Below are 17,752 nucleotides of genomic sequence, written 5' to 3'. Positions count from 1 at the left end.
AAGACAACAAACAATTAGCTCATTGGCACGTTAATTTTGGTTAATCTTAAAGGTCAGAAAAAAAAGGTGAGGGATTAACCATGTGAACCATGAAATTGTAGTTACACCTTTGTGTATCTAACTACTGGGCCTACTATTTTCATCGATATTGTATCAGTACCTCGTATGAATATGAGTTAGAACCATTTTATCGACTAAACAAAAAGAAGAGAAAAAGTCGAAATCAAGTCGACAACAAAGTAACAACTAAATGCGAACAAAACAAATTCGAAACTATTTTTTACACCTAATAATATAGTCGATCTCTCTCTCTCTCTCTCGTTCTTTGTATACCAATTTTCAGCACGTTTAGTTATTATTTTTTATTCTTCTATTGAAAAGGAAAATTTGTCATCCAACTCATGGCTCATAACTTATTGTTAACTTATTTTCGGTTCTAATAACTTCGATATTGCTCTTGTTTTCCTTTGGCCTTCATCGCCATCACGCTTATCACCTTTGAGCCTTCGTGCCAATAAGTTTCTTTTTTTTTTCTTACCACTGGTAAACTTTAATGATCATCCGTTGACAAAGTTATGTTTTCTTTTCGCATCAAACTTTTACATGAAGCTAAATATATATAATAGATTTTGTTGTTTGTGATCGCTTTATGATCGTAAGGTGATAATGATGAAGATGAGGTTGAAGGATGATCAAGCGGAGCTAATTGCCACTTTCACACCTAATTAAGTTTGATGACGAGGCCTGAAAATAATAAGAAGAGAAATTATTATTACAAAAAGAAGAGACAAAGTCGTTTACTTGTTGTTGTTGTTTCTTTAGTTTTCTTTTTCTTTTTCTATTCTATGGTTAATCCTTCTAATATATGTGGAAATCTTCATGTGTGGTAGTCCAGGTAAGAAAGATAAAAGGATAAACAAGATGACCAACACCTTTGAAACACGCTGGACATAAACACATGCAGAGGTGTAAACTATAAAGAGCCAGGGGTCAACACACCATTTGAAATTTCCCTCAAAATTGAAAAGGTCAAAAAGTTCAAAGACTTGATGACACGATTGTTGTTGACATTTTTCAAGACAATTCGGACTCTCTCTCTCTCTCTCTCTCTCGTTGTTTGATTTTTGATGATGATGAATTGTAGTAATGAAACTTCATAAAGGAAGAGGAAGTAAAGTGTTGATTATATGATTGAATTAGATGATTGACCAGAGGAAATAAAAGAGGTAACCAATGGTCAAGAGTAAATTGTTATCCTTCTTCACTTTTAATGTTTACTTTTACTTTTCATTAGAAACCATTTTATCCCATTACTTATTATTATCTTTACGCTATTATTATCAATACCACTCCCCACACACAGTGAGAGAGAGAGAGAGAGAGAGAGAGAGAGAGAGAGAGAGAGAGACTATTGTCCAGAGTAATAGAATTGAGTGACCAAAGGCAGTATGAATAATCAAAAGAACCTATGTCACCATATCTAATGACCTTAACCCTTCCTCCTCCTCTTCCTCCTACTCTTTAGTCTCAGCATTCAGTCCAGTTAACTGACCCTTCTCAACTCAATGTCCATTTAATAATACATATTTATTAGTCTATTTGTTTATATTGTTGTTTGTTTATTTCTGTCCATCAGACTGTCAATTTTGAATAAACTATTTTCCCTCTCAATGTTTTATATATTTCATCACAATCAAATCATATTGACAATTGATTAATATTGAAAAACTGATCCATAGATATATATTATCATCATCGTATCCATCAACGATGACCTTTATTAACAATATAATTAACAATCAAGTAAACAAAAAGTTAATGGTGGGAAACAAGAGTTGACCACAAGAAAGGGTTATAAGGTCATCACTAGTGACCATTGGTATCATTTAATGATAATAAATAGATGACTTTATCTCTCTCTCTCTCTCTCACTCTCGAATCCTAAACAATTAACGAATCAAATCCCACATTTAATTACAACAACAATCAATTGAATGTATCAAGTTGACTGCACAATTTAAAGTGTCAACTGTTAACCAACATGTAAATCCTGATAAAGGATAATATTGATTGTTGGTATAACAATTTAATTTTTTTGTACTTTAAAAACTTTCCTTGACTATTAATACAATTGATTGTATTTAACTTTTTTTTTTGTTTGATTCAAGGTAAACACAGTTTTCATATTATCAATGATTAACATGACAATTAACACCCAACCATTAGTATATATGATAATTGTATCATCGGTAGTAAATGGTTTTGATAAGTGATAAAAATTTAATGACAATTTAATCCTCATTGAATCAAAGTTAAACCAATTTAACCAACTAGAAGTAAGAATGAAAAAAAGTTTCAATGATAATCAATGAAAGATAATAGGTTTGTGTGTATTTCTCCCTGTTGTAAATTGTTCAATCTTGTTTGTGACATTTAAGGGTAAATCAATCACAGATTAAGGATGACAATCAGTAACAATAACAAGGGACCATTAAATTAGCCTTTATATAGTTGAACCCACCTCTAAATTAGACTTGAATGAGAGAGAGAGAGAGAGAGAGAGAGAGAGAGAGAGAGAGAGAGATGATGATGATGATGAAAAGGAAGAGGAAGATGAGGAGGTGGAGAAGTAGAAAAATGAAAAAGAAAAAATTTGTAGAAAGAAGAAGAATAGAAAAGGAGGAGTAAATGATGAAGAAGATGAAACATTAAAGTGATCAGATGTTTTATCACATTGAATGTAAGAGGGAGAAGGTTAAAAAATTATCCATGGAGGCGAAGATGAGAAGATGATGAAGATTAGAAGAATCGAAAAGAATAGAAAAATTCTAAATGAGATCAACTTTTCGTTCCCGCTGAGTTGATAATTTCTTTCTCTTTTCTATGGTATCCTCTGGTGGGGAATTGGAAATTTTCGAATCGCTAGATCATCTTCATCATCATCCAAGTCTCTCTCTCTTCCCTTTCACTTTTTTAGAACTTGAGAGAGAAAGAGAGAGACGATAATCATCAACAAATAATCGAATTTGTATCAACAACAGTCAAAGACTAGATAAGATTCGAGGTTTACATTTGTCTCTCTCACTTTAATCCATCTCACTGATTAGCATCATTAGTTATATGAAACTGATGATGATGTATGAAGGATGTGATAAAATGGATCATGTTGTTGTTATTGTTAGGATGATGATGAGGATGCAAAAAATAGTGAGACAAAAAAATGAAGTGGCATTCAGATTGAATATAAAGTCCATTGTTGATTATCAGCCTAATCATCAACTTCATCATCATCATATGAATGATAAAAAAGCAATATGGATCGCGTCCAAAACAGTGTGATAGTTTTACACGTTACAAAAGAGGAAGAAGATGCAAAAAAAAGAGAGAGGAAGATGGCGATGAAAAGGAGGAGGAAGATGAAAAGATGATGTAGATTGACAATCAGAAGGAAAAAAAATTCGATACAATTTGTTTTCCATCTTCTTTGATAAATATACATGATATTAGGAAAAGATTATCAAGAAAAGAGGAAAACATTGACTCTCTCTCTCTCTCTCTCTCTCTACTAGTAAATATCATACATTGTGGTGAGAGATGATGATATTGATACCTAGTGATGATAATACTCTGATGATGATGATGATGAAAAGGTAACTGACAATATAATAGATACAAGAAAAGAGCATCACTCAAAAAAAGACCATTGAATAAGATTATCATCTTCATAAAGAGATGAGAAAATCATTTGAATAACAACTTTTTCCCTCCTTTTTTCCTCATCATCAGAATTTTTCTCCCAAACTTTCATGATAATGAAACATTATTATCATTGTAATAACATTGATAATAAGATTATTATGATGATTATTATTCTATGAAAATGATAATAAACATTGACTCCTCCTGATTCATTCTGATTGTTATCATGACCAAAAGAATCCTAATAAAAAGCAGATAGATACATGAACATGATAACTATCATATCATAATTTTTTCCTGTTTCCAGAATAATGAATTTACTTTTTTTTTCATTCTCTCCCTGATCATTATTCTTTGGTATATTCAGAGTAACCATTTACATTCATGGGGCTTTTGTAACTTCACACTGACCTTTCCTTTTGTTGACCACCAACATAATGATCTGTCCACCATGTTTCATGATTATCATTGTTATCAACCTTTAACTCTTGTATAAATATATATAAATGCTACAGTTTATATATTAACATTTCTTTGTGTATCTCTGACCAAAAGTATTTACTTATTTGACCATTATTATTGTTAGAATTGTTATTACATTGGTCAGCCACATTGACCCACCGAGAAAACGTGATAAACATACTGAACGGTTCATTAGGTTTGTCTTCTTGCTTTGCTTTGCTTTTTTACATTTCCACCTCCATCATCATCATCATCTCTCTCTCTCTCTCTCTCTCTCTTAATCATCACCTCAGAATCGACAGTAATATATTGGGGAGAAAAGTTTTCTCTACATTGAATTTTGATTTCATTTTCGTTAAATTGTGTTTGGATTAACAAGAATATTTTTTTCTATTATATTTTATTGGTTAAATTGCTTGATAAAGCAAAAAATTTCCAACTGATTATCATCATCATGATTTGTAGATGGACATTATTATTAAATTGGTCATCTCGATTATCAATATGTTTAACTTTTTTTTTACTCAACTTATAAATGAGTGATAGTCGTAGATAGATGATTATTAGTTTGTTTTATGATTTTGATTGATTATTTTCAATCATTTATATCACTATTAGATTAATATGGTTGATTGTTAAGTTAATCGTTAATAAATAAATAGTGATACATGTATTATTATAAGTTAATCAGTAAAATTATCATGATTATAATGATAAGATTTTTATTTAAACAATGATTTAAGATCATTAAGATGAAGAAGCAGAAAAAATGATTTATTTCATTGTGAATATCAACCGAAAAGTACTGAACATGGTCAAGTTGATTGTTATAAACTGACCACTGCAATCAGGATCATTAGTTTTACTATATTATTTGCTGTTTTCTCGGGCTGATCAAGATCACTGATGTAAACTACAATGAAGAGAGAGAGAGAGAGATCGTAATGACCAAAATGAAGTTTATCATTTTCTGTCCTCCATTTATCTCATCCAAGAGCAAGAGTGACCATTGAAGAACTGACCAGAATTTGATTAAGAGTAGTAACCTTTTTTTCTTGAGGATAATTTATTACGGAAGTGATAATAGGCTGTTATTAGCTTTTGTTTGTTTAACAAGCTAAATGTTCATAAATACAGTTAACACAGATTAAGAAGGAGGAAGATAAAGATGAGAAGGAGTCAACTGGGAGGGAAACAGTAAAAACTTAGGTTGTGTGATGATGATGATGATGAGGATGATAAGAAAATAAATAAAACGGAAGAAGTGATAAAAAGTAAATGTTATAAGGAGAGAGAGAGAGGGAAAAGGTGAGAATAGATTAGAGGCTATTTCTATTTCATCAACAACTCCTACTGACCAGTAGAAGATGCTTGATACGTGTGATGATAAACATAATGATGATAAGTGAAAAAGAAAGAAAGAGAAGATAAAAATACTCTTTCTCTTCCTCCCTAAGAGCATAGAGAGAGAGAGAGAGAGAGAGAGAGAGAGATGATTGATGATTGATAAAAATGATTTAATATGATAAATAATATGAGACATTAACCATTTACTATTACCACAAGTTGATAACTTAATCAACAGTCAATTTAACATTGAACATTGGTTAACATACAATGCTGATGATGATTAAGATGGGAAGAGGAGGAGGAGGTGTTGGTGGTGGTGGTGGTGGATAAAGAGGAGATAATCTTTCCCACCATGGATAAATGAATTGTATCACACTTTACACACGTTTCACAATAATAGTAAAATAATAATATCATTCATCAGATAAGAAAAAAAAATCCATTCAAATTGAATGAAGACAAAAAAAACTGTAACATTGTATTGATATTGGAATTGGAATTGAAACTTTCATTGGCTCATGATGATGTCTTTTTATTATCACATGCAACTGATCAGCTATTCATCATTAATTGTACTGTTTGATTGTTCATATTGGTATAATCACTTTTTTATTCATTACAATGATGATAAAAAATACACCAACGATCAATATTAATTTACCTTGACAATTTGGACAATTAAAGTTATATTGGTAACATGTTATCATTATTTATTAACTGTTAATTGTTGACATTTAATTCATTTTATCAATGGTTATTATCTGAACTTTGTTTTGTTTAATTGATTGTTACTCTTGGTGAATGTTGATTGTGATCAATTTTTTTCACTCGCCAATCTTAATGAAATGTTTGTGTTGACCTTTTAATTGTGTTTTCTAATTGTAATTGTTTTCAAAATCAATTGGTAATCGATAACAATTACCGATCATGTTATTATCATCACTATATATGAATGTATGTAAGGGATTTCATGGAAAACGAATCAGGAAAAAAGTTCTGACTGCGCATTTGGAAAATTCTGAGTTTGCTGAACCTGAACTTCTATCCAGTTCCATTTGGAGATGATGAGATTCATGCTCAGTAGATTAGATGAATATCCAATGAAGAAAAGAAGAGAATATCTTTCATGACAATCTTTTGATTTGTTCCAAATTTAAATCAATTAATCACAATTCGCAGATGAAAATAGATTTACAGGTAATTTATATTTTCTCCTTGTGGTGTAATTTGTATTCCAATGAGAGAGACGAAGAGATAAAGTTTGATATGAGAATTCAGATCACGAATGAATCTCTCTAAAGGACTAGTATGGAATTGATTTTGAATCCAGTAAATTTTCATTCAATAATCACAAGGATAATCAGGTAACAATCAAAGAGCGAATCAATTTAAACACAATAAAGTATTAACAATCAAATGATTATTCTCATAAATTGTCCACAGGGAAATGTACATACGGATAGTTAAATGTTATCTTATCAATTTATTTATTAGCTTTAAATTGATTCACCATTTTAAACCTTAATCACCAATCGGATTAAGAATCGGATAGAACCAGAAATTGATAAAGAAACAATAATAATAAAAGATAAACAATCAGAGAGATTCATTTGCTTAACTCAAAGCTAATAAATAACAATTTAAAAACAGTGAAAGTGATTAGTTGATGAGCTAATTTAATAATGATTTATAATACAAACGCTGTCAGGGTTAACGTTAATTAACAATGTAACAAGATTAAGATTAACCTACATGGTGTTTATAGTTAATCGTAAACAGAAAAACCAGCAAGTGATTAATCCATGGGTGAAAATACAATATAATGTATATAAAAAAAGATCGATGATGATGATGATTAAGGTAAGTAATCAATCTGATTAACGGTAACTTTATACTCCCATTGAAGATAATGTGAGAAGAGGGAAAGATGATATTTAAATTTTCTGATATTATGTCATGAAAATAGAGAACCGGAAGAGATCCCATTGAGTTTCTCGTATTTTTTTATACTTCTCAATGAATCAGATTATCTGAATAAATGGATTATCGTATTATTAATTAAGGAGAGAGAGAGAGAGAAAGTGGATTTGTGATCATGGTGATTAAGGGATAATAAATATACTTTGTATGTGATAAGCTACAGAGACAATGTTATCCTTCATTATTAATAGACGATGATATTGTTGTTTGTTTGTTTTGAAGGAAAAGGAAATGAGATGATATTTAATAATCTCTAACAATCAATGTTAGTATTATAATCAATAATTCATCCATTCAATCCCATTGATCCTAAGCTAAAGTGTCTCTATTTTCACTTGAATGAACGTTTAACTTTCTCATTCTTGGTCAATGGTTAGCAAATGATCAGAGTGTATTTTCATCCCTCATCCTTCATCATTCACAGCTTCTTGGAGAGAGAGAAAGAGAGAGAGAGAGTTTGTGAGCCATTGAGTGAGTATCAGGTTTGGATATTGGTGAAAGAGGAGGAGAGTGTTAGAGTTAACTATTAGGGTGGGATAATCTGTAGATGAAGTAAAAGTTTCTACTTGTCAATTGTGTTTGTAAATCACTTGTTTGGGTCAGTGTATTGACTTTGAGGTTTTTCTCAATATCATTCATACTAAATACTATATTACTACTACTTGATAATCATCAAGGTGAATGAGTTGAATTGTTAAAACAGAGAGAGAGAGAAAGAGAGAGAGAGAGAGAGTAAAACAAAAACTTAACCAAAGTTTACATGAGTTTGTCAAATATCAGATTAACAGTAAATGGTTATGATGATGGAAACTAATTGATTGCATGAAAAAGGTAATAAATAAATTCAATGTTACCATGATGTTCATATAAAAGGTTGAGTGCACATTACCGGTAGATTGAAATATCATCTCCATCATCATGCGCAATCAATTTAATAAATCAAAGGAAAATGAAGATGATGAAAATTGATTATTACTGAAAAAATAGTAACAGAAAATGAGAAAGAAAGAAAAAAAGAGAGAGAGAGAGTAAAATAGATCACAAGAAATCATGACGGTGAGTAGGATGAGGATGATGATGATCACCAGTGAAGGTGAATACGATGATGATGATGATGGAAAGATATGGAATAGAAAAAAAAGTAAATCGAAAAAAAAAGAAACTCTGATAATAATTGTTAAGGAAAAAAAAGGAGAGATAATGATTAAGAATCTTATCTGAGTCAAAGTCATCAATTTTTTCTTCTTCTTATACTCAGTGTTGTCAATAAGATGAAGAAGAAAATAAGATGATGATGATGAGAATGGAAGATGATGAAAAGAAAAACAAGAAATTTGATTGGAAAAACAAGATTGAAAAGAAAGAAAGAAAAAGAGAAAAAGAGAGAGAGAGAATATGAAAAAGAAAAAATTGAACAAGAAAGAAGAACAGAGAATGAGATAATCTCCATGGAAATCAGGATAATCTTTTGTTTCTTTTACATATCAGCCAAGAAAACAAACTTGAGCAAACATATTTAATGAAGATATAAGAGATTAGCTCCTAATCTAAAATAAATATCAGAAAAGAAGACCAATGTGTTTGATGATTTTTTTATTCTTCATCTTCTTCTCTTTACCGTTATCTCGATATCGAGAGATTGGAAAGATGTCGAAAATAAAGAAGAAGAAAAAAAAAATTCTAAAGAGAACAAACTCCATTTAATCTTCTGTCTTTTTCTCTCTTTCTCCTCACCTAATATATACCTTTTTCCTCTTTTGTTTCTCTCTCTCTCTCTCTCTCATCCTCATCATCATCTTCTTCCATCATCATCCTCTTCTTCTCTTATTTGCTAATTAATACACTAATTAATTAATCGTAAGTTAATCTGTTCGGATGTTTCAGTTTCTCCGTTATTCCGTTTCTGGCTTGGAATCATTTCCTATCTAATGTAACCTTTTCATGTGCCTTTCCCTTAGCACCTTCTTAATCTTAATCCTCTTCCATAGGAACAAAAAATAATCGTTAATCTTATTTGTAATCCAATCAATCCTATCTATTTATTCAATACAAACATAGTAGGAATTTTTTTTTCTCTCTTTCCTTTTTTTTTTAATCTAAATTAGTCTAATTAACGCTCACCGCTTTTAATTGTCTAGATTAATATTCTCATTGTGCTTCTTGTGATTCCTTTATTGTCACTCGATAATAATAACAATTAGTATTGTTTTTTTTTAATTCTTTCTCTTTCTCTCTTGATTAATTTAATCTCTTTGTAACTGAATTACAATTTTCGTCTTTGAAGATTGTAACTTATCAGCTACATGATTTGGAAAAACAATGAATAGTGATCCCGATAATACAACAATTAATCCAATCAGCTCTTTATACTATTATGATAATCCATATTCAGCATGGTTACCATCAACTGAACCTTTACTTTATCCGACATTGAATTACGACACATCAGAATTGAATCGTGACACAGTGACAACACTTTCATCATTAACATCCCAACAGCATCACTATCAACAGTCACAATCACAGCAAATTTTTACAAACACACACCAGAATCATGTTCATCACCATCATCAACACCAACAGCAACAGCAACACCACCATCATCAACAACAGCAACAACAACAACACCAGCAACTAATCAATCATCATCCTCATTTGTATCATCCACCTCCCTTACCACTACCTCCGTCCACTCATTCTGCAATAACCACTGTCCCACCACCGCCACCGCCGCCGCCTCCAGCACCTTCAGCACCTCCATCAGTAGGAACACAACCTTCCCATGTATTAACACCTTCCTCTACACCGGGGACACTTTTACCGACAACTGATGGACCTCATCATGCGGATATTAAAATTGAAATAATTTCCTCTCATCCAGCTGAAAGTCGTGATCATCATGACATTGATCGTGACTCTGATAATCAGAATACAAAATTATCTTCCTCAGAAAGTGATCCTCGAAATTCACCTGGAACCAATTGCGGTGCTCTATCGCCGTTGAATAATACTGACCACTCAAATCACCACAATGGTGACAATTCCAGCTCAATCCAAGACCATTCTACCTTAATTAATGTCGATTCCCAACCTTCATCCAATTCAAATGGTTCATCATCTTCAGAAATTTCCAAAGGAAATAGTAAAAAGCGAAAACGTCGAGTTTTATTCTCTAAAAATCAAACCTACGAATTGGAGAAACGTTTCTGTCAACAGCGATATTTATCAGCTCAAGAGCGTGAGATTTTAGCGTCTACTATACGACTTACGCCGACTCAAGTAAAAATTTGGTTCCAAAATCACCGGTACAAGACGAAAAGAGCTCGACAAGAAAAGGGTCTAGATGTTAATCCACTTCCATCTCCTCGTCGAGTGGCCATTCCAGTTTTAGTTCGAGACGGTAAACCATGTCCAAACTCATCCACAAATGGATTGGTCTCCGGGTCATCTACTCCCGTTTCCTTATCCAATGAGGTTATGAGATTCAATTCTTACAGCTACTTACCTGGAGGAGGAAGTGTTGTGAATGGAGGTACGAATTTACAAGTCCTTCAGGCAAATCAATTAGATTTAGAGCCAAGTGGAAACGGTTTCAATTCAGCCCTTCATTATCCGCCCACGTTTTACTCTAGCAATTAAAGTAAGATAACAAAATCGACTTTTACTCGAATTGAAATGTTCAAGAGACATTTCAATCGATTTATCATGTATTTTGAATAAACCGTTCATAAGTTTATATTAATTTTATCTTGTTAATAATATAAAAAAAATGCAATAAAATTTTTAAAATGTTTTAGCTTGTTATTTGTTATTAAAGGTATTCAATTGTAACGAAATTTACAAAAAAAGGTTTGAGATCAAACAACTGACCAAAGTGAACACAATCAACACCAATTTGTCATTAATTCACAACAAAAACCCTTTCCACACTTTAACGCCTCGAAGTAACATCATTCGATATCGACACAGGTCAATATTCTGATTCTTTTCCATTGCCACTGTCCTTTTAGTCTTTTACGAGGTTTGTAGGTCATTTCGCTCTCTATCTCTCTCTCTCTTTCTCACTGGTCATCTTCTCATCTCTGTCTCTGTGATGAGCATCATCATTTCATAAGAAAATGATGAGAATGGCCACTTTGATTCATTCAATTGTCCATCTTGTCCAATTTTTTGTCACCTTTCTGAAGAGATGTTCATCTTATTACAATTGATCAAGAACGGATATTGATCAATAAATTGTCAAGCAAACATATTTAATGAAGATATAAGAGATTAGAAGCTAATCTAAAATAAATATCAGAAAAGAAGACCAATTTGTTTGATGCTTTTTTATTCTTCATCTTCTCTTTACCGTTATCTCGATGTCGAGAAGAAAGAAGTAAAAAAGTATTCTAAAGAGAACATATTCCATTTACATTATTTGAAAAACAATGAATAGTTATCCCAACGATTCAATAATTAATCCAATCCGCTCTTTTTATTATTATGATAATCCATATACAACATGGTTACCACCACCTGCTGAACCTTTAATCCATCCAACTTTGACACATTATGAAACACCAGAAATAGTGACAACACTTTCATCAACATCACAAGAGCATCTCAAAGTATCAGAAAGTGATCCTCGGAATTCACCTGTAACCAATTGCGATGCTCTATCACCTTTAAATGGCAATAATGGTCAATCAAATCCTCACAATGGTGACAGTTCAAGCTTAATCCAAGACCATTCTACCTTAATTAACGTCGACGTGCAACCTTCAACCAATTCAAATGGTTCATCTTCTGAAACTTCTAATGCCAATAGTAAAAAGCGAGAAAGTCGAGTTTTATTCTCAAAAAATCAAACCTACGAATTGGAGAAACGTTTCTGTCAACAGCGATATTTATCAGCTCAAGAGCGTGAGATTTTAGCGTCAACCATACGACTTACGCCGACTCAAGTGAAAATTTGGTTCCAAAATCATCGTTACAAGACGAAAAGAGCTCGACAAGAAAAGGGTCTAGATGTTAATCCACTTCCATCTCCTCGTCGAGTGGCCATTCCAGTTTTAGTTCGAGACGGTAAACCATTTCCAACCTCTTCTTCAACCGGATCGGGTTCGGGATCATCTTCAACATCGTCGTCAATGAAAAACGACATTTCTCGTTGTAACACATTCACCCATTTAGAAATCGGTGGCAGTGCAAATGGTGGGACACTTCACGGAATCGGTGGTATTCTCAGTTCGGTGGATCCATATCCCATGGTTCCATGTCTAAACTCATCCACAAACGGTTTGATCGCCGAGTCGTCTACTCCCGTTTCCTTATCCAACGAGATTATGAGATTCAATTCTTACAGCTACTTACCTGGAGGAGGAAGTGTTGTGAATGGAGGTACAAACCTACAAATCCTTCAGGCGATTCAATTAGATTCAGAGCCATGTGGAAATGGTTTCAATTCAGCCCTTCATTATCCGCCCACGTTTTATTCATGCAATTAAATTAAGATAAAAATCAACCTTTACTTGGATTGAATACCTTATGATTCAATATGAATGACCATTTCAATCAATTTATTATGTATTTTGAATAAACCGTTCATAAATTTATATAATTTTATCGTGTTAATATTAATAATATAAAAAATTAAATAAATGTTTTAAACTGTTGGTGGTTATTAAAGGTATTCAATTGTAACGAAATTTACAAAAAGGTTTGAGATCAAACAATTGACCAGAGTAAACACAATAATCAACACCAATTTGTCGTTAATTCAAATTCAATTGATTAATCATTCAATTACCTTTTTCTTTGGTTTTCTTATCCTAAGTACTTGTAACCGATCGCTTTCAACAATTTACTTTATATTTAATTTCTTCTCTTCTTCTTGTTGGTCAACAATGACCATTGAAAATTAGCACTGTTTTAGGAAGGGTCAATTATAACAATAACATTGTTCCTATTGAAAGGACACAACAAAACCCTTTTCACTTTCACACCTCGAATATAAAGAAACCTGAATAACAAATTCGATATCGACACAGGTCAACATTCCGATTCTTCCATCGCCACTGTCCTTTAGTCTTTACGATGCTGTAGGTCATTTCGTCATCTCTCTCTCTCTCTCTCTCTCTCTCTCTCACTGGTCATCTTCTCATCTCTGTCTCAGATGAGCATCACATTTACAAGAAAATGATGAGAATGGTCACTTTGATTCATTCAATTGTCCATCTTGTCCAATTTTTTTGTCACCTTTCTGAAGAGATGTTCATCTTATTACAATTTATCAAGAACGGATATTGATCAATAAATTGTCACTTTCTCTTTTTCATATAATTTTGACAACAATTAACAAATCAAATCACCTTTGTTCGCATAGATAACACTTTATCCACCCTCTATATTCCTCCAAACCGTACAATGTGGCGACTAAGTCCACTCTTGCAAGTATACACGAAATTAATCCAGTTTGATACACACGTATAGAATAAAGTTCTGTGATATTACGACATATCTTTGAAATTATGACCATTATTGGTCAGCCACATTCACTGTCTACATTCAGTAAATGGTTTCGCAGGGAAGTTCCACCATCGCCCTAGTAGTATTCAGAATTAGACAAAGCATATGATAATTCTCGAATCAGCCCGTCCGTCTGAACCAAAGTGTGTCTTGCGTCATGTTCTATGAGCTAGAACCTCCGGTCGACATATACGAGTTGATCTGGGAGTAACGTCTACTGCTCTTACATTAACTGCTAAGAGGTAACCGTTCCTCATTCATCACCTTAGTCAATATCTACTCTCGTTCACTCATTGGTATCTCTCTCTCTCACCTGGCTCTTTCTCTCTCTCTCATCTCTTGAAGTTCTCTGACCTCAGGGTCACTGCATTCAAACAAATGGACTCTTCGGGATCTGGCTTTCACACCTCTCCGTCAGAATAGGTCCTTTCAGAAGAATGTCTGACTGCCAATGGTTGAACGTCTCCACTGATAAATTTCAAATCCATCATGTCACTAATTAGATGACGAGGCATTTGGCTACCTTAAGAGAGTCATAGTTACTCCCGCACACTTTGATTCATTCAATTGTCCATCTTGTCCAATTTTTTTGTCACCTTTCTGAAGAGATGTTCATCTTATTACAATTTATCAAGAACGGATATTGATCAATAAATTGTCACTTTCTCTTTTTCATATAATTTTGACAACAATTAACAAATCAAATCACTTTAATATCGTAATAACATCTTCCGCAATATACTCTAACCTTGTTTTTACACTTCGATGTTTAATAATTGTCCAGTGAACTCCAATTGATCGTTTATTTGGCGACATCAATGCTTGAATTCAATCAGCTTCAGGAATACAACTACTGGTCAATATCAATGAAAACTTTACTCAATAAAATTTTATTAGGATCCTTGCGGATACATTGATTTAACATTTGTACCACAGTTTATTTGCTGTGGCTCATCCTGAGGAGGAAAAGGTGTACCAGACCACTTGATGGGGGTTATAAGATGAACAATAATGATGAACAAAATTGATTTTTAAATTTACAGATAAAGTTAATTAAATTAGAATCTATCAGGAGCGAAAAAAGTTAAACTTTCCTCTTGAACTCATAGAATAAGTGGAATAAGTGGCGCCATCTTGTGGTAAAGAACTCGACTATCCACTTTGATGGAAATGATATTAAAGAATTGATTGTCAATAATTGAAAAAGTTATTTTGCAGAATCAGAATCAGAATTGTTGATGTGAACTTCAATCATTACCATATGCTTCGAATATTTCGAAAGATCGAAAAGAATAATTCTATCATGAGAGAAATGCAACAGAATCGAATCGTTTATTACCACAGTTAACCAATGAATTTTTCATCTCCATTCACCTCGAAGCAATAAAATTGACGAGAATTTATCGACAATTTATCCTAAATTTTGATTCAGGTGAAATAAATATTTGAGTTTACATGTAGACTTATTTAATTGTTGCAATTTCAAAGTAAATTGTAAATTTCCAGCCCGACAGTTTGATAAAGATCACAAATCAATCGTAAAAGTTGAGTTATCATCCAACGGTTTGAGCTCGAAGTCAAAGTAACGATAATACAACAATTAATCCAATCAGCTCTTTATACTATTATGATAATCCATATTCAGCATGGTTACCATCAACTGAACCTTTACTTTATCCGACATTGAATTACGACACATCAGAATTGAATCGTGACACAGTGACAACACTTTCATCATTAACATCCCAACAGCATCACTATCAACAGTCACAATCACAGCAAATTTTTACAAACACACACCAGAATCATGTTCATCACCACCATTAACACCAACAGCAACTAATCAATCATCATCTTCATTTTATCATCCACCTCCCTTACCACTGTCAACTTTCAGTGAACAAAATCCTTTCTATCCAATAAACCAATGAGAAGCAAGAAAATATCCAATTAGTCAAGGTAAAGAAAACCAACATTAAACATATTACTTGGACTTACAATTTTCGAACTCGTAACCTTTAGAAGAATCAAAAGAAGAAACGATTCGAACGCTGATTTAAATATAATGTTTATCTCTTGAGAATTTCTCATATCGGCCTAGTGGCCCAACGGATAAGGCGTCTGACTTCGAATCAGAAGATTGCAGGTTCGAATCCTGCCTGGGTCGAGATTATTTTTGTTTCTTCTTTTTTATTTGTATTGAAAATTTTTTCTTTCCATCCAAAAGTGAAAGCGAAATTTTCTCACAATTTCACCTAATTGAAGGCGAAATATTTTCCATATAAATCTAGAATCGAAATGAGATTAAAATTAAATCGATATCAATAAAGATTATAACATCTTCCCTTTTCATAATATTGCACATACACATGGGCAGTAAATCTGATTCAATTGACTGAAACTGAGTAAGAAAAAAAAAACTATTAACAGATATTAATATTTTTCGTAAACATTATTATTAAATCAGAAAATGTGAATAGATAATCAAAACAATTAAATAAAAAGCGGGTGGTTGACCTTGGGTCAAGAGGTCGTGTGACATAAAACATATACAGATATACATAAATGAAAATACATATAAACATGATGATGATGATAAACTAATCGTACTAATGTATTTCCATTAACAATAAACCACTTTATTAGTATTAGTGGATATTATTATTAGTTGATTATTATTGTTCACAGATCAATTCCCTTTACCTGTCCAAGAGATTTAATAGTAAAATCTATGATTAGCTATCGGTTTTGTGATTCTAATTCCATGAATAACATGTAATCCCGAATAAATGGACTTAATCATTATTATTATTTTCTATTTGTTTATCTTTCGACTCTAGAAAAGTAAATTTATTTCTGAATCTCATGTCTCTGGATAGAGAAAGAGAGAGAGAGAGAGAGAGAGAGAGAGAGAGAAAATATCTTTTACCTATAAGGATTAGAACTTTTTTCTTCTTCTTCTTGTTCGCCTTCAACTTATCCGCTTCTCTATTTTTTTTTCTTGTTATTTTCCTGTTTACAAATTCGAGTGGCTGACAAAAAGGGAATAATGTTGATGATTGTGAAAGAGAAGTTGAACAAATTATCGCAATTCGCGCAAAACCAGAGGTCATGTTGATGTTGCAATTAATTAATTGCGAATCTGAACAAGCCAAACAGTTAAGAAGTTGATTACATTGGGAAACAAATTCAGAGGTAAAATAAACTTCCGATGAAAATGATGATGATGATGATGATCTGTTAAATATCCAATAGTGAAAGTGACCAATGATAATAATAGTTTGTTTTTACTCTGATAACCGGAAATTGACTATTGATTTACTTCCGAATGGGACTAGTAAAAGTTATCTCTCTTAAAGATGATGAAAACTTTTAAAAACATCAATCATCTGATCAATTTGAAAAAAAAAGATGAAGATGAAGATGAGGATAACTTATTTTAAGGTGATAACTTTAACTCCTCACTTTGTGGTAAAAGTGATTTGATTTAAGACACGATTATATTTAAATTGGATTCGTTTGAGTTTCCTAGCTAATTGATGACTTGTGGTGAATCTCATGATGATGAGGATGACGATGATAATGATGCTGTTGATTAGATGACATTGAGAATAGAAAATGTCTTGTTAATTTCAAGCTGATTCCAAAATGATTCTCATTGATTATCTACATGTATAAGTTACATGTCGATGTGATCATCCAATATTCAGTTTCTCATTCAGATCAACTGAAACATGATGATGATGATGAT

General features: G+C 32.3%; 2 protein-coding genes and 1 non-coding gene across 3 annotated transcripts; all 3 read left to right on the top strand.

Annotated features, from left to right (window-relative positions):
• Window positions 1-9,211: 9,211 nt before the first annotated feature.
• LOC128386309 (homeobox protein Nkx-2.6-like) lies at window positions 9,212-11,287 on the top strand. The gene is made up of 2 exons (XM_053345328.1): window positions 9,212-9,348; window positions 9,776-11,287. The coding sequence occupies exon 2, from the start codon at window positions 9,811-9,813 to the stop codon at window positions 11,128-11,130; it is 1,320 nt and encodes a 439-aa protein (XP_053201303.1). The 5' UTR covers window positions 9,212-9,348; window positions 9,776-9,810; the 3' UTR covers window positions 11,131-11,287.
• Window positions 11,288-11,427: 140 nt separating this feature from the next.
• On the top strand, window positions 11,428-13,200 carry LOC128386310 (homeobox protein ceh-22-like). Its single transcript, XM_053345329.1, has one exon. It carries the CDS (start codon window positions 11,922-11,924, stop codon window positions 12,978-12,980), a length of 1,059 nt encoding a protein of 352 aa, XP_053201304.1. The 5' UTR covers window positions 11,428-11,921; the 3' UTR covers window positions 12,981-13,200.
• Window positions 13,201-16,095: 2,895 nt separating this feature from the next.
• On the top strand, window positions 16,096-16,168 carry Trnar-ucg (transfer RNA arginine (anticodon UCG)). Its single transcript has one exon. It is a non-coding gene; the product is annotated as a tRNA-Arg (tRNA).
• Window positions 16,169-17,752: the final 1,584 nt, after the last annotated feature.

Source organism: Panonychus citri, unplaced genomic scaffold, assembly GCF_014898815.1.
Source record: "Panonychus citri isolate SS breed McGregor unplaced genomic scaffold, ASM1489881v1 Contig00068, whole genome shotgun sequence".
NCBI classification, from domain to species: Eukaryota; Metazoa; Arthropoda; class Arachnida; order Trombidiformes; family Tetranychidae; genus Panonychus; species Panonychus citri.
The sequence above is the reverse complement of the archived record's forward strand: the minus strand, read 5'-3'. Positions and strand labels throughout refer to the sequence as shown.

Excerpts from the sequence above, each read along its gene's own strand:
- LOC128386310 (XM_053345329.1), top strand. The coding sequence starts at position 11,922 with ATGAATAGTTATCCCAACGATTCAATAATTAATCCAATCCGCTCTTTT.
- LOC128386309 (XM_053345328.1), top strand. The coding sequence starts at position 9,811 with ATGAATAGTGATCCCGATAATACAACAATTAATCCAATCAGCTCTTTA.